This window comes from Balaenoptera ricei, chromosome 5 (assembly GCF_028023285.1).
Source record: "Balaenoptera ricei isolate mBalRic1 chromosome 5, mBalRic1.hap2, whole genome shotgun sequence".
NCBI classification, from domain to species: domain Eukaryota; kingdom Metazoa; phylum Chordata; class Mammalia; order Artiodactyla; family Balaenopteridae; genus Balaenoptera; species Balaenoptera ricei.
In genome coordinates this window covers 40,310,273-40,328,940 of record NC_082643.1, presented here as the reverse complement: position 1 = coordinate 40,328,940, position 18,668 = coordinate 40,310,273, and the positions used below count along the sequence as shown (strand labels likewise).

Below are 18,668 nucleotides of genomic sequence, written 5' to 3'. Positions count from 1 at the left end.
TTAAACATCAATGTGGCTTTTCCCCATTATTTTTAGATTTATCAAAGCTTCTGAATAGATGGCTACAGGGTTGCCAAATTGTGCAAGTCTATGTGAACAGTGCCCTCTGGAGTTTTATAATGCATAGCCTACACAGGTTACTTTAAACTTAAATGAAATAATAAAGAAAAACCCAACAAAATACTATAAATGGAGTTCAAAACATTCAGTTAGTAAAACACTCAGTTGCATAATTAAGAGACTGATGAACTGACAGAGATGGTTTGCTACAGAGGTCAGAAGTCAATCTCATTACTAAATTCATGTAATTGCAGAGCACATTTTGTTGCAGTGCTTCATTACATCACACAAAAGAACATCAATTTTATATTACAAGCTTTATATCACACTGCTTAACTTCTGAAGGGCATCTATTTATCTTGGAACAGAAGAGAGCCCATGTTAAAAGTTAATTCATCATAATGGTGATTGAAAAAAAAATTATATCAATTTCTTAAAAAACACACTGCAGCAATCAAAAGTTGAACTATTCTAAAATTTATCTGTCACTGACTTGGTATATACTTTGGATAAAGTGTATTGTTTAAACCTTTACTACCTTGCTTCTTCATCTGTCACCCATTTGAGAAAGCAGTAGACACAACTGATATTAATTTGTCAATATAGGTAATGCACCAAGAACAGTGACTGGCCCATATTCAGTGCTGTGTATTAGCTATTATTATTTCTGGAGAGAGCTGCTGCTCTACTGAGATTCTAACTCTCAGTTTACCAAAAGAGTATCCTAGGAAAGAATTCTTAAGGATAATGTTGTCATTCATTTTGTCTCCTTAACTTCTTTTCCCTTGAGTATAAAGCAGTGACTTACAAAATACTGTGGTTATAAAAACTTTCAGGTATGGGTGAACACATGCGTGTACACTCTAGAATATACAAGTGTTATATCATGGCATAAGTGAGTGTGCCATATAATTCCCCTCTCCCTCCACCCCCTAAACCACAAGACCGTAAGACAGTATTGATTATTTTTTACTCCTCAAAACTCTCTTGATTTTTGTGACATCACATGTTTGAGTTTCCTCCTCCATTACATCTCTGGCTGGTACTTTTCCGCTTCCTTTACCAGTGCCTTCTTCTCTATTCTGTCACTGAATTATGAAGTTCCCTAAGGCCTCTTATCACCCTATACTCTCTCTGTAGGCAATTTCATTCTTTCCATGGATTTATGATAACTCTAATATGTATTTCCAGACATATATACAGCTTCTACTTTAAATCTGTGTGTCTGGATCTTCAACCTTAACTTTAATTTGAAGTGAAACTTACTGTCTACCTCCCTGTGCTAGGCAGATTTTAAGATGTCTTCCTCCACAATATTCACCCTCTGGTTTTACTCCTATGATTATGCTACGTTACATGGCAAAATGGAGATTACCTGAATGAGCTTAATCTAACCACATAAGCCCTATAAAAGTAGAGAGGTTTCTCCAGCTGGTAGCAGAAGACAGGTCAGAAACTCAAAGAACGAGGTGGATTCTGCAAGTCGCTGCTAGTTTGAAGATTGAGGGGAGCACTTGGAAAGGACCTCAGAATGGCTTCTAGGAGCTGAGAGTTTTTACTGGCCTACAGCCAGTAAAAACAAGAAACTCAGTCCTTCAATCGCAAAGAAATGCATTCTATCAATAACCTAAATGACCTTGGAAGTAGTTTCTTCCCCAGAGCCTCCATTAGAGCCTACAGCCTACACCCTGATTTTGGTCTTGTAGACCCTAAGTGGAAAACTCAGTTAAAGTTGCTGGACTTCTGACCTATGGAACTGTGAGCCAATTAATGGATGTTGTTCTAAGCTTCTAAGTTTGTCATAATTGGTTACACAGCAAGAGAAAACTAATATAACCCTTAGAAGACAAACAAAAACTTTATCCTGTACACCGTCTTGCTTTTCCTAATGCAGAAAGTCACACCACTATCCATATCCAGTTGTTTAAGCCAGAAACTTAAGGATCATCTTAGCCTCTACCTTATTGTTCTTTTTACCTCCCACATCTAATTATCATAAAATCTTGTTGATTGTACACTTCTGAACTCTCTCAAATATGTCCTCTTTCCTCTATCTCAACTTCTACCACTTTAGTCCAAGCCACCGTTATTTCTTCGACTAAAAATATTACAATAACCCCTTTGGTTTCCCAGACTGTTTTCACTCTGGTCTTCCTCAAATACATTCTCCACTTCATAGCAGAGGATCTTTGAAAAGAGAAATCTGATTCTATCACTCCCCTGCTATCAAAAAAAAAAAATGTGTGTATTTCAAAGTGCACCAGATTAAAAAATCTTGGCAAACTTGAAAGGCCTTTATTTTTTGTCTGCTATTTCAGTTGTATCTGTTGACACTATCCCCTTTGATCTGTCAGCCACACGGGACTTCTTTCATGCTCTCTGCTCTCATTCATCTCCAGATTTTCAAAGGCTCTTCATCTCTTTCCATCCACCAATCTTACACCACCCACCACTTAATCAGTCTAAGTTCTTTTGTTCCTTCAGACCTTAGGTTAAATGGGACTCCACTCTCAAGCATTCTTTATTTACTTTGGTGCTAGCATTATTACCCTTGTAACTATGTCTTTATTTCTATCTTGCCTTTTAGAATGTAAGCTCTACGGAGGTAGGGACCCTGTCTTATTTATTGCTGTATCTTCAGCACTTGGTATATCTTGCAATGGGCACTTAACCAGTATTTGTTGAATAAATAAATCAACCCCTAGAGATGCTCTGTTAGGATGATGGGTTTCAATAAAACTATACCTTGAACAAACATCAGTATCCATTTTAGTGAAAAGATGAAAAAGAAAAGGGGGGAAAAAGAGAAAATCACGTATTTAACATATGAATATTATTTTGGAATGCACACTGAAACAATGATTTGGGGGGATACAAATTATAAAAACAACATGAGACAATAATTGCAGTTCTATTATTTTTTATACAGTTGGAAAGCTATTGTAGTGCTCAGGGAATATTTTAGAAGATTAAAGAAATTCAACTGCTATTTTGTTAGACAAGTTTCACTCAATTCTCAGCTAAAAACCAGCTTAAGATGATAAAGAGGCAAGAGTATAAAGATTAAAAATGTACTTAAGGATTTTCTCCCCCATTTTAATTCATGTGTTAGAATTTAAACTGTTTGTAGTTACCACGTAGCATAAATCAAGCCCTACTAAAGTATTAAAATGTCATTTATAGATAAGTAGCGTATTTTAAGACTAGGTTTTTCCCACTAAGATTCTTTCTCCTCATGAGTGAAAAAAAGGCCAAAAATCTTTTCAGCCGAACTCTCTTCACATTTCCATCTAATTTTTCATACTTCTAACACACAAGAAAACTCAGTTAAAAAATACTATGTTAAATGACTCAAGAATAGAACACTAGATGTTAATGTATCCCCATGTGCAAAATTATCTTCAGTTGAGCACCACTAGTACATAGGAACACAACTATTTTTGAAACTTTTCTGAAAATTTAAAATTATTTCAAAATAAAAAGTTAAATAAATGCTCAGGTATGAGTCAAAACTATGACAATCATTATCATACTCAAAGACATGATTCTATTCTTAATTCTCAGGAAAATTTTAAAAGTTATAACAAAGCATCACATTGGATGCTTTAACAAAATATGTTTAAGAAGGTATTTAGGGCTTCCCTGGTGGCGCAGTGGTTGAGAATCTGCCTGCCAATGCAGGGGACACGGGTTTGAGCCCTGGTCTGGGAAGATCCCACATGCCGCGGAGCGACTAGGCCCGTGAGCCACAATTGCTGAGCCTGCACGTCTGGAGCCTGTGGTCCGCAACAAGAGAGGCCGCAATAGTGAGAGGCCTGCACACTGCAATGAAGAGTGGCCCCCACTTGCCGCAACTGGAGAAAGCCCTCGTGCAGAAACGAAGACCCAACACAGCCATAAATAAATAAATAAATGAAATTTAAAAAAAAAAAAAGAAGGTATTTAAAGTTTCTAAAAATATAGAGTAAAAAATTAGCCCTTTCAGTTATAGGAAGCTTTCTTTATTTTCCACCAACAAATCAAAATAAATGTCCATGCTCATCTACCTCTTTGTGTTCATTGATGCCTTCATCATCCATTTATTAGTGAGAGGATCAAACATCTCCATACTACCTAAATGTTCATTTCCATCATGTCCACCCACTGCATACACTTTACCTGTCAAGTAGAGAAGTATTTTCATTTGTTTCCAAATAAATAAATTTATATATAATCAATATATAGTTAAAACAGTACAATAAATTAACTTTCAACAAGTATTCTTCTGTTCAGCATTATGATCAAGTCACTTCAGTAGTCAAATGAAAATAAATGTAAGCTGCTACTTAATAAAATGCCTGAAACATGCTGTTTTACAAGTTATTTAAATGTTCAAACATTATCCCGCCCTTAGGTTTCCCAACTTTTTATTACTTAGTAGATGAAATCACTAATCATCCTTGCAAAGAATGTTTAATAAAATGAAAAAATGCTCTTGTATAAAGAAAATATAAAACTCTTAATATATCAAACCTTTTCTAAATGAAACAAATAAAAATTGGAACTATTAACATACCAAAATGATAACTGTAACTATTTAGGTGTCTGGGTTATGGATGATTTTTGTTTTTTATTAAAATATGTTTTCATATTTCCCCCCAAAGCATTTATACTTTTATAATTGGAAGAATAGTGACTTTTTATTCTCCTAACAATTTATCCATGGTTCTGCAATTAATTCGTTTTTTGTAACCAGGTATAGAAAAAAGTTAATATATATTTATTATTTGGGTTCAATAAATATTTTTCTTTAGTTTGGTTATTTTGTAAATATAACTCAGAATAGTTTAACTCCCTTTTCCTTAATACTCATCTCCTGTTAAGCATCTATATGCAAGAGACTGTACACTGAGCATCTATGGGCGTAAAGCAAGTAAACATTCACCAAATAACTTGATATACTGAAACATATTTTATAACGTAGGAATTTTCTTATAGAAAGAAATTCTCAAAGTTCAAATATTTAAAAGACCATTGTGGTGACACGATGTGATTTAACACAAAAGCAGACCCACCTTCCACTGAGATTACACCCACGTGTCGCCTTCGACTGTTCATTTCTGGTCCAAAGAACCAACTGTTTTTGTTGATAGAATAGCATTCGATACTGCGAAAGGGGTCACCCGATCCACCTCGACCACCTACACAAAATAGCACACCTAAAGGTAAAGCCACAAAATAGAGGTTAAAATCACAGCTCCCTAATTTTTTTTTTTTTTTTTTACAGCTTATTTTATTTTTATTTTTTATTTTTTGGCCATACCACACGGCTTGTGGTATGTTAGTTTCCTGACCAGGGATCGAACCCAGGCCCATGGTAGTGAGAGCATGGAGTTCTAACCACTGGACTGCCAGGAAATTCCCCCTAACTAAAAAAAAAAAAAAGATAAATAAGTGTGGAAAAAAACTTAGGAACTCAAAATTTTGATTAACGGGAATAAAAAAAGTTATTTGGATAGCATTTAATGTCATTATACCACTAAAAATCTAATTTTCTTTTTTTGCCCCTCATTTGAACTTTTCAAAGAATAGAATACATCAGTTATCTCAGCTGGTTAACATTCCACTATAATATGGTTGAGATCCTCACCCATCCTGAAAAATTGCTTTTGCTAGTAAGGTCATGACAAAATCCAACAAACTCATAAAGTTAATTTCTGACTGAATACAATTACAACATTTGATATACTGATAACCCTAGTTTTTTTGGAAACTCCTTAACTCTTGATTTCCATAATATCAAAGTCTCCTTTTCTCTCCAATCATTTTTCTCTTTTCTATGTTTTCTGTTTCATTCTCAGCCTACTTCTCACATACTTCATGCTTACACAGGAAAAGTTCAATCCTTCTACTTAAAATTCCATCTGTATCATAATGCCTTCCAATCTACATTTCTAAGCCACATTTCCACTTGATGTCCCAGAGGCACCTCAAACCCAACATAAAAGATCTCCCTTCCTCACCCACCTAAACAACCTCTTCCTTCCCTGAGGTGTCCTTTCTCTCCCTCGCTATTCCCACAGCCACTGTTAGTTCAGGCCCTCATCAGCTATTACTGCAAAATCTTGTTCTCTCTTATCACTTAGTACTCTTTTGCTTTCAGACTGTCAACTGAATAATCTAATTAAAAGGCTCTTTCAACAGCTTTTCATTACCTCCATCAGTAGTTCTTAAAAATTTTATTGAATGCCACTAAACTGTACATTTAAAAATGGCTAAAATGGCAATTTTTATGGTATATGTATTTTACCACAATTTTTTTTAACAAATCAAAACTTTATTCTGGGGACTTCCCTGGTGGCGCAGTGGTTAAGACTCCACACCCTCAATGCAGTGGGCCCAGGTTCGAACCCTGGTCAGGGAACTAGATCCCACATGCTGCAACTAGAAGATCCTGCACGCCGCAACAAAGATCCCGTGTGCTACAACTAAGACCCTACTCAGCCAAATTAAAAAAAAGAAAAAAAAAAACTTTATTCTGATTCAGAATCATCAGAAGAGCTATTTTATAAAACAGAGATTGCTGGGCCTGACCCCTCCCCCACCAAGAGTTTGATTCAGTGGGTTTGGGGTAGGTCCAAAATTTTGAATTTTTAAAAACTTCCCAAGTGAATGCTCGTGCTGCTGGTCAAGAGGCTACCACTTGCTTCACACTATGAGAACCACTGCTCTACAAGATAAAAACTTAGTAGAGCATAAAGGCCTTGCACTGTCCAACGCGATTTTCTCCCTCTCTTTCCCTTAATGTTTAAGCTCCTGCATCACCCATACAGTGATCATCCTCAACGTTCTGATAACAACTTTTGGTAACTCTCATTCATGTAATATACAGTATTGAAATGATTATGCTGATATCTGTCACCAGAGTCTAAGCGAGATTAAGATAGTGTGTTAAGCGCTTATGCACTAATAAAGACGAGCACAGTGCCTGGCGTGTACTAAACATTCAATATATGTAAAATAAACTGAATACCCTTTTCTCTAACTGGCACCCAGAAAAACATCTATTTATTATTCAAAACTAAGACTGGGGGTTATTTTCTCTATAAAACCTTTTCTGTCCCTTCCAAAGTAAAAATAACCACTCTTTTTGCTTCCCACTATACCTTTTGATTATATCAAAGTACCTTTAATACTTTATTGCATTTACTTATTCATATGTCTATTTCCCTAGATCAGACTGAAAGTTCTCTCAAAATAGGAACGGCTATAGTCTATTTGTGTGTTTACATTTCTAATGCCTAACCCAGAACCTGGCACATAGTAGGCACTTAATATATGTTTGCTGAATGACTACATACATGAATGACCAGAACTGCTTGTGCTATCTTTTCCAACCAATTCAGTGTTTTAAATCAGAGAAATTTAAAGTTGAAAGAGACTTTAAAGATCCTGCAGTCAAAATTATTTATAAACTGAGGCCTTCAGAGATTAAGAAATGTGCCCTAAATTACAGATGTTTTATGGCACAGCTGGAATTATAATCCCAGAATGTAATCCCAATTATTGATTAGATTTTAGTTAAGTGGACCCTAATATTTCAGCTACATAGGTCACCTAGGAACATGACATGGAAGGAAAAAAATTAAAATGAAGTAAAAAGATCACGACACAAATCCTTTCTCCACTGTTCTGTGTAGCCTTGGGCATCCTTTCACTCTCTCTGATTCTTAGTTTCCTCATCCATAAAATGGAATAACACCATCTTTCTCACAATAAGGATCAAATCCTTCACTAAAACCTACTCTATAAAGTTCTTGCAATCATGTAAGAGATCATGTATATGAGGGTCTAATACATTTGTCATATAACCTAGACTACCAAAATCTCTGAATTCAAGTCTGAATCTGAAGAATTAAATACCTTGACTTCTTGAAACAGGATTCACAACTAAAAATATCTACATTTCAAAAATTTAATACTTGAAATCAACCTATAAAAAAGGGAAAAATAAGCCATCATGTTAAACTATTTAGAAGAACTACTTCTTCATAGGCAGACCTACAACATTCAAATTTTCTTTATACTATCTAGATAAAGTCCCACTATTCATTACCATGTACTGCCTTTTGTTGTTTTTAGGCTAGTCCACGGATCTCTTTATTTAATAACCACATTAGGTCACAGCAGATGTACAGGAAGTCTCTGTTCAGAGTACTGATTCCAGAATTCACTGACCACATTTATTCTCCCTTATCTCACAAATACATTCTTTATAAAGAGTAACGTAAGTGAACATAAAACTATTTTCTCAGGAAAATATGAAAGTCTGTAAATTATGGCAAATAAAGGCGAAACTGCATGCCTCCTCAAGTATAAGAGCTTTATATTCTGAGAGTTTAGTGTGGTCTGTTATACTATTAACATTAGATGTATTAAGTACCTTTCTTTTGATGTGATAAAATGCAAAAACAAACATTTAAATATGCAATATGTGTTAAGCTCCATGTTTAGTACCAGGGATACAAAGTTATTAAGATACCTACCTGTCTCTGAAGGACTCAAAACATGTCAAATAAATTTCAATGCAACACAGTAAGATGTGCAAACCAAGTGTCATTTAAGCAAAAATGACAGAGGATCTAATTCTGCCTAGAAGAATCAGAAAGACCCCCAAAGAAAAGATATTTCAGCAGTCTCTTCAGAGTGTATAGGTCTTGTTACAGCTTTTTAAAAAACTGGCTTATTGGTAAAACTATCTGAAATCATGCACAGTAAGAATTCATATATAACCTTACTTGCCAATTATTACTTTAAGACAATCAGATACTAATCATCTTACAATTAGGTTTGGGCAAACATAACCAACCCTCAAATACAACAAAATTCCTTAGAGCAGAGTTGATAAAATGAGTAATTTAATTACCAGCAGTATGTTTCCTTGGGGTAGTCCGAATGGAGTATTCAAAGTCAGGTACTGCTCTGCTACTCAAGTGAAGGTGGTAATTTCTTGCTTCATCCAATAAATCTCTACATTTTAGATTTTGTTTGACAATCTGTTCTTTTGCCACAACACCCATAAGAAAATCAACCGGCAACAGCGGCAAACGAACCTAAGATTGTGAATAGTTGCAGATATAAAATTTAAGTTGCAATTGGACAGTTCATTCTTTACTTTCACTGAAGCATGTTCTCTTTTTAAAACTCATTTATTACCTTCTAAAATCTGAATGAAGCTCAATGTGCCAAGTTCTAAAGCAATTTCCAGTACTGGTCTGTACTAATGATATCTCAAAGGGATTTTTTAAATATTCAGGTTAAAAAGCAGGGAATAATCTTTCTAATTCAAATAAAACACATTCAGACTTATCCTTAAATGGTATAGCAAGTAGGAAAGAGTCAAAGCCATTTTCACATCATATTACATCAATGGATAATCTACACTTTTTATGATAAATGGAACATGCTGATTCGCTTTCATATCATTTCATTTCTATACACAATCTTATTCATCCCTACCTGTGCAAGTGTTTCATCCAACCATTTGGAATGATGCTGAGGATTGGCAAGAAGCCACTTGATGGCTGCACTATAGACCTGCTTTTCATTCTCAATATTTAGATCACTGGAGGACAAAAGCTTATGGAGATGCTGGGGTGACACACTTACAAAGTCTTCACACTCCACCACTTCCGGAAAATGCTCACAGGCATACTGATCTGCCATGTCCATTAAGTCTATTCGATTGTGACTTTCTGCAAAGGCTCTTACTGCCAGACAATTGGAGGGATGAAAATGTAACTTCATGTATTCACAACAAGCTCTAGCCACCAGTTCAACCTGTAGAATACAGGCTGCATATAAGAGAGACTGGACATTGTCAACAGTCAAAGTGAGTCGTGAAGAATAGACAAACTTTACCAAGTCTTCTATTGCATCACCATCAAAATCTCTGATCTCAATCAGTGTTTGCTTGGCTTCAGCCATTTCAGAGAGAAACATAGCTCTGAAGTAGGGAATAACACAAGCCAATACCAGTTTGTGACAAGAGATTAGCTTTGAGCCAACCTGTTCAAAACAAAACAAAGAGAGACTCAGTTTAATATCAAAATTAGCCTGAGATCAGCATCAAGTACATGTTGTATAGCAGGGATAAAAACTCCAGACAAGTTTAGTGTATTTGTTTTAACAATGTAATCTTTTGTCACTTACTTTCAATCTAGGACAATTTCTTAAAGTCAGGCAATTTTCTTCTTCCAAGTGAGAGTCAAATCTTTTATACATGTATCTATAATGTATATACCATAAACTATGATTTTTCTGTATTATCTCACATTTCAGAAGCATTTTGTGAATTAATGAGGCTAATAGCAAACATCACCTAGCACTTACTATGTATCAGGCACTATACTTTTTTTTGGTCTAAGAGTCCTTTCTTTTTAAAAAATTTTTTTTCCAATTTTATTGACACACAATGTTGTATAAGTTTAAGGTATGCAGCATTATGATTTGATATATGTATATATTATGAAACAATTAGCACAGTAAGTTTTAGTAAACTATCCATCACCTCATATAATCTTTCTGATGAGAACTTTTAAGATCTACTCTCTTAGCAACTTTCAAATATACAACACAATACTGTTAACTACAGTTATCGTGTCAGGCACTATTCTAAGTGCTTTTCATATATTAACTCACTCGATTGTCCCAATGCCCCTATGAGTAGATACTATTATTATCCACAATTTATCAGTGAGAAAACTGAAGCAGAGTAAACAAATCAATGTTAGTATTTACTATGAGCTTAACTGAAGTTTTTTCATTTCCTATTTAAATCATTTTGAAATGATATTTTATAGAAATGTAATAAAGAACACTGAAATCTCACCACTTTGTTGAAAAATTAGATTGCTTCCAATAGTCTGCCATTACAAACACAGTAGTGAACTTTGTTGTAGGAGAATCTTTGTTTACATTCTCTATTATTTCCTAAAGATAAACTCCTAAAAATAGAAATGCTGCTTCAAAGGATAAGTAAGTACTATTTGGATACATACTACTAAATTGTCCATTTCTGATCCGTTTACAATATTTGTGCCATATTCTGAATGTTATCTTGTTAAGAAAAATCTGCCAATTCAATGTATGAAATATCTCATTGTTTTAGTTTACTTTTTACTAATATGATTGAATCATTCATAAATTTTGGACTACGTTTATTTCTTCTAAGAACTCTATGACTTTTTTTCTCATTTGTAAGAACTCCTCAGACATTTAGAATATTAGTCATTTGTCATATATACATTTCAAAACTTCTCTTTTATTAAGTATGCTTCAAAATTTTATTCACTCCCTATGGATTTTTATATAATCCAATCAATCTTTTTCCTTATGACTTCTGCCTTAGGTGCTATGCTTGAAATGGGAATCATTCTAACAGTCCATAAATATTTACAGGTATTTTTTCTAGTTTTATGTTTTTCACAAATCTATTTCCATCTGGAAGTTTTTGGTACTGAGAAGACAGATATCTTTTTTTATTGATGTATAGTTGCTGTACAATATTATATGTTACAGTTATTATGTACAATATACTGATTCACAATTTTTAAAGGTTATACTCCGTTTACAGTTTTAAAACATTGGCTGTATTCCCCGTGTTGTACAATATATATCCTTGTACCTTATTTTATACACATAGTTTGTACCTCTTACTCATCATCTTTTTAACACAGTAGTTATCCAGTTACTCCAGCACTTTATGTTAAATAATCAATGAGTACAAGTAATAGGATAGTAGTGTTTTAGCAATTATCCTGTTTCCATGTAACATTTTGATTACGTAATACACTTATAGTTGTGTTTCATTATTTGGGAACTAATTTTAAAATAATAACTCCTAAAGAAAAAGGCCTGAGGAATGTTACAATGTATAAAAGGTTTTGCTTATAAATGCTCCTTACCCAGCTTTTTTCACTAATGTAGAGGAAGAATGAATATCACTTATTTCAACAAGTACAAGATGATTGTTTCTGTTGGTTATACTATATTTACTTTGTTAAAATAATTTAGAAGGCAGGATTTAGAGTCTACTGAGATTCAAGCTGTAAACTATACTACAGCAGAAAGCTTGGCATGTTCTCAAATTCACATTAGCCCTAAAATGGGATCTGAAATCTGATATTAAACATTTAAAAAATAGTCTAAAAATATCTTTTTTTTTTTTTTGGATCATCTGCATTGGCCACCACTGAGTGCACCACGTGCACTTTCAAAAAAAAAGCCAAACAACATGACTGAAACATAATCAGTGGTGGCATCAAGAGGTGATGTAAGGGACTGTCCTCCTCTAATAATCTCTATCAACTTCTTGAGGTAAAATTAACTATGATCTTTAACAAGGATAATGACATTTCCTCAAACTACATAAAGCATAAATAAAAGCATCTTTGTAGATGCTACTCTTGTTCATCTATGATGTATAGTTTAAGCATTATGAGACCTATGCAATACCCCTTTCAAGACAATTTCCCTCTGCCTTTTCCCCACCAAATTGTTGGCCTTAAGAACCTTCCCTCACACATAACTTTAGAGCTGCTACTAGATATATTGTTTTAAAATATTTTCACTAATAAATATACATAATAATATATAAACAAGTTTTACCTTTCCCTGGAATGACCTCAAGATTATATATAATCTCCTATGTGAAGCCTTTCCAATCACCTCTCAGACATAGTTAACAGATCCTCTCCTATGCTTCCATAAAAATATCATAAAATGACAATCACTAAATTGTATTTTAGTTAGCTGTGTATGTGCCTATCTCCAGCTAAATTTCAAACTCCCTCAAAGCAAGTACAGCATATTATTCAGATTTATTTATACTCTCCATATACTAAGGTAAGACCTTAGTAAATATCTGTTAAATGAGTTTGTTTTTCCAATATCAGTGCTCACTTTGGAATTTAAAAACACACTAATGGCCTTACATATGAACAATAAAACCAGTTTTGATAATTGTCTTTCTAAAATGCTTGTCCTAAAAGCAATAATGACCTACTGAAGCATACTAATAAAAAAAGGAGATGACTATATCAAAGTATAATCCTCAAGGTTATATGAATGTAAAAAGTGAAGTTTATATTGAACAGAGCATTATAAACTACCCATAATCCTACTTGGTTTAGTTGTTCTGTGACAGTTAAATTCTGAAAGTTTAAGAAATGTTGAATTAGAATTAAGAAACAGATCCAATAACAGACCTGCTAAAAGATTAAGCTACAATTCTTTCTAATGATAAGAAAAGAATATACCGTAGCAGCATTATCTAATACTTTTGGAACAAGAATAGTACACATAATGATCCTAACAGCTGATTATTTATTGAATATTATGTACTGAGCACTGTTATAAGGACTTCACATGTTATCAATTCACTTATTCCTCACAAAAACCTAATCGTCATCATAATTTTACAGTTGAAAAAATAAAAATGATAGCTCCTTTAAATTAGTGAAGTTTCTCATTCCTAAATGACTTCTATCACTGCTTCAAACACAGTAATTTGGGGTTTCCACCACAGATTCTTTTTTCTTTTTTCCACCATAGAGTCTTCTGAGGTTTTCACTTCAACCTATTGCTGAAGTTACCCAATAAACAAAGAAAAGTTATGAGATTAGTTATCACTTGCCCTAAAATGGCTGTATCCTTACTTTTCACTTAAGAAAGTTTACATGCAGTAGCTAGTAAAAATTATTCTAAGATCCAATTATAAAATGTATACAATCAATAATATTCTATTTAATTATTTTCCAACATATATTGATTTGATGAACTGATAATTTATTAAATTCAAATAATCTATTTTACATTTTTATTTTTGCCAAATCCAGTGTGGGTCACTGAATTTCACACCTGTGTTGAAAATCAGAACAATGGCATTAGATTAAACATAATATACTATACAAATCAGGTGTTCTACACCTACAGTTTAGGTCTTCCTTCATTAAAATTTATACATGGCTATATTTCACATAAAGCTAGTAAAATTATTTAATAGTTTTCTTCTCAATATCTTAGTGTCCTTACATATTTGTAGGTCCTAATTAAAAGTTTAAGTAAAGAGAATATAGGTCATTTATTTACAGTATAACACTATACTCCTGGACATTCTGGGCCTAAAACTCAGAATTTATGCATTCAGTTTACAGACTTTTGCTGAGTGTCCCTGATCTGATTCTCTAAGGGTGTCCTCAATCCCCACAACTCTGAGCTCTAAGAACCTGACCTATCAGGAGCAGAAAGCAAAATCTAAAAGATCCCAAAGTGGCAAATCTCATGTGGAAAATGCTGCATGTATACACATAAATCCTCAAAAGAATTTAATATTACACTGAGAGATAAGAATAGTAAGAGGTACTTTAAATGAGCTATGAGAAACAATTAGAACACAGGCTCTTCAACACTGCTTTATCAATTTTCCAACTTTATTAAAACTGTCCTTTGTAGCAGAGCAACGTGATCATACAGGCCCTTAGACAAAGTTTACTAAAGACTTTTTCATCCAAGTCTAAAAAACACTCTACTCCACTATCAGGTAAAAATAAACAATCTCACTTAAAGACGGTAATATTGAAATAGAGATTAAATTACGAGCATATTTTGGAGATACTGCAGGTTCAGTTCCAGACCACTGCAATAAAGCAAATATCTCAATAAAGCAAGTCACACGAATTTTTTGGTTTCCCGGTGCATATAAAAGTTATGTTTAGACTAAAAAACGCTAACCATCACCTGACAACTCAGTGCTGCCACAAACCTTCAATTTGTTTAAAACAAACAAAAAACACATTATCTGAGAAACACAATAAAGCAAAAAAGTGCAGAAAAACAAGATATGCTTACACCAGAATAGGAACACACAGTAAAACACTAGTGCAGCTACATATACAACCAAGAATTCTGACTTCTAACCAACATCAAGAGTAAGTGAATACATCAAGTTGTTTTTTTTTTTGGCTGCGCCAGGCAGCATGCAGGATCTTAGTTCCCTGACCAGGGATCAAACCCATGTCCCCTGCAATGGAAGCATGGAGTCCTAACCACCAGACCACTAGGGAATTCCCAACATCAAGATTTTTTAATTCACAAGTTAAAAGCTAATTCCCTGGCGGTCCAGTGGTTAGGACTCCACGCTTTCACTGAGGAGGGTGCAGGTTCGATCCCTGGTCAGGGAACTTAGATCCCGCAAGCCGTACGGTGCGGCCAGAAAAAAAAAAAAAAAAGCTTATCTGGTCAACAGCAATTTATCCATTTCACAAATAATAACTATTTGTTGTTTTAGGGCTCCAGAACTTTCAGAAGTGAAACTAAGAAATAGTGAATATCAACATTTAATTAGTATAATAATTTTATCTTATGCTAGGCTCCCTTTACTTACCCTCCCTTATGTCCCTTCCCCTTCAATGTAAAAAAGGGTTGAAACTAAAACCATTCTGACTATAATAAGTAAAGCACTAAAAATTTGCCTTGTGTGGTTATAGAAACCTTTATTTTATATAATACACTGAAGAGGCTGAGGAAAGAAAAAAAGACAGTCTCACCTTCAATGTGATATCACAGAGTTCTCCATTTTCATAAAACTGAAGAAGAGAACCATGAAAATCTTTCCAAGCTTCATTTGCTTCAAAGATAAAGGAGTCTTCTCCATCACCATCACCAAGTGAAGATCTGTTCTTTATTTGCTGGTGCTGTTGCCTTTTCCCCTTTGTGAAGCGATTCCTAGCTTGTTTTGCATTCACAGGTTCTGAAGCCATTTGTAACACTCTTCTTTTAATACAGCTCTCTTCTCAAACATCCCATTTATTCTTTTGTAAAGGATGGGGAAAAGGCAGAAGGTAGATGCAGTCCATTAAACTTCAGACATTTTTCAAAACCTACTCAACTGCCATTGTCCAGTTAGCTGAGACTGAAAAAAAATAACAAAACACACATAAAACAACCACTCAAAAAATGATTACTAGAAATTATAGTTTACCAATACCATATATGTAAAATGACCATATAAATCATTGTTGAAAGAAGAACAGGTGACTTTGTATTTTTACACTAAATGTCACATAAGCCACCTCAGCTAATTGTATCAGGGACTCCTTTAAAATCTAATTGGAAAATTGTGGGAAGATGGTGGAGTAGAAGTACAAGGAATCTGTCTCCCACACAGACAACAACTGCACTGACAGAATCTGTTTGATGTAACTATTTTGAAACTCTGGAGTCTGCTGAAGGATTACAACTTCCAGAAGACTTAGTAAATTACAGTTGACTTTGGTCAATTTCAGCTCTGTGTACAGTAGCAGCTGCCCACCCTCAGCCATGTGGCAAGCAGCTGTGCATGTGTTTCTGGAGCAGCTTGCACAGAGTTTGCAGGAGCCACAGTAGGCAAGAAGGACTCTATCCTCTGAATATCAGGGATCTCTCCTCTGATTGCTCACTACTGTTTCTGATCACAGAGGTGCAGACAAAGAGGTGGCCAGCCACTGTTACTGCACCTCCTCCCACTGTTGCAAGCCCCTCCCTCTCATCTGAAGTGACTTCCAGGATATTTTAAAGGCTGGTGCCCTTTACCGCTGCATTTTTCACTATTTCCCCTTTTGGGAGTAAGACACTAAAGACTAAGACATTAAAAAACAACTGCATATACAAGGAAAATTAGAAAGTGACCATGCATGCCCAGGAAAAGGCTCAGAAAAGACCTGAGAAGACTTTAAGTTTAAACCTCAAGCTGATCTTCAGCATAAAGACAGCCCACAACAGTTAAAAAAAAAAAAAAAAAAAAAGTCAAACAATAACAAAAAAAACAACAAACCTTAAGGAATAGGGAAAAATCTGATTTTCAGAGTTACCACATTATTAGACTCAAATCTAGTATTTAACAACCGAAAAAAATCACAAGGCATACAAAGAAACAGAAAAGTATGGCCTATTCAAGGGGAAAAATAAATCAACAGAAACTGCCTCTGTCTAGTAAAAATGCCATTAGTTCCTTTTCTAAGGCTTTAAAACAACTGTCTTGAAGATGCTCAAAGAACTAAAGGAAGATGTGAACAAAGTCATTTGTGTTAACAAAATGGAACTATCAAGAGAGAAACAGAAAACCTAAAAAGGAACCACACAGAGATTATGGAACTGAAATATTAATAACTGAAATTAAAAATTCATTAGAGGGGGGCTTCCCTGGTGGCACAGTGGTTAAGAATCCGCTGCCAATGCAGGGGACACAGGTTCAAGCCTGGTCTGGGAAGATCTCACATGTCATGGAGCAACTAAGCCCGTGCACCACAACTACTGAGACTACGCTCTAGAGCCCACTAGCCACAACTACTGAAGCCCACGCGCCTAGAGCCTGTGCTCCGCAACAAGAGAAGCCACTGCAATGAGATGCCCGCGCACCACAACAAAGAGTAGACCCCACTCACCACAACTAGAGAAAGCCCATGTGCAGCAATGAAGACCAAATGCAGCCAAAAATAAATAAATAAATATTTTAAAAAATTCATTAGAGGGATTTGAAGGCAGATCTGGGCAGGTAGAAAAAAGATTTAGCAAAGTTGAAGCTACGACAATGAAAATTATCAAGTCTGACAAACAGAAAGATTGAAGAAACATAAACAGCACCTAAGGGACCTGTGGGACACCATCAAACAGATCAACATACATATCATGAGAGTCCTAGAAAGACAAAAGACAGAGAAGGGGGCAGAGAGAATATCTGAAGAAGTACTGACTGAAAACTTCCCAAATTTAATGAAAGACATGAACATAAACATCCAAGAGACTCCAAAAAAGATGACCTCAAAGAGACCCACACCAAGACATATTATAATCAAACTTCCAAAAAGCTGAAGAGAGAATCTTGAAAACAAGAAGAGAAGTGAATCATCACATACCAGTGATCTCAATAAGATTATCAGCAGATTTCTCATCAAAAACTTTGGAGGCCAAAAGACAATGGGTGGATCTGTTAAAAGTACTAAAAGACAGAATGTATCAAAGAAGGATCTATATCCAGCAAAACTGTCCTTCAAAAGTGAGGGAGAAAGTAAGACACACCCAGATAAACAAAAGCTGAGGGAGTTCATGATCACTAGACCTGGTCTGCAACTCAAGGGAGACCTACAAGATGAAAGAGATGAAAGAACACTACACAGTAACTAAAAGCCATATGAATATAAAAGTAAATACATGGGTAATTAGAAAAGCTAGTATTATTATAACAGTGGTTTGTAACTGTACTTTTTATATTTGAGAGACAAATACATTTTTAAAGAATTATTCATGTAAAAAGCTATTTTACTGTAATTTTGCTTTATTACACCAAATCATGTTTCCTACATAATTTAGAATACTTAAAATAAGTAAAATATAGAACTTAAATAAAATTGAAATTAAACAATTTTAATAATTTGAATTTTTTTTTTTAAACATCTTTATTGAAGTATAATTGCCTTACAATGGTGTGTTAGCTTCTGCTTTATAACAAAGTTAATCAGTTATACATATACAATATGTTCCCATATCTCTTCCCTCTTGCATCTCCCTCCCTCCCACCCTCCCCATCCCAC

At 34.6% G+C, this 18,668-nt stretch overlaps 1 protein-coding gene across 6 annotated transcripts in view; it reads right to left on the bottom strand.

The window, feature by feature from the left end:
* KLHL8 (kelch like family member 8) overlaps positions 1-18,668 on the bottom strand; it is a 53,519-nt gene that overhangs the window by 8,388 nt on the left and 26,463 nt on the right. For 5 of the 6 annotated variants that reach the window (XM_059922661.1, XM_059922660.1, XM_059922658.1 and 2 more), the window contains 5 exons: positions 15,648-16,012; positions 9,559-10,107; positions 8,966-9,152; positions 5,115-5,258; positions 4,107-4,218 (listed from right to left, as the gene is read on the bottom strand). In XM_059922661.1, the coding sequence (XP_059778644.1) occupies positions 4,107-4,218; positions 5,115-5,258; positions 8,966-9,152; positions 9,559-10,107; positions 15,648-15,860 (1,205 nt within the window). In that variant the 5' untranslated portion in view covers positions 15,861-16,012. The remainder of the gene's footprint in view (positions 1-4,106; positions 4,219-5,114; positions 5,259-8,965; positions 9,153-9,558; positions 10,108-15,647; positions 16,013-18,668) is intronic. The other variant, XM_059922663.1, reaches the window with a different exon arrangement.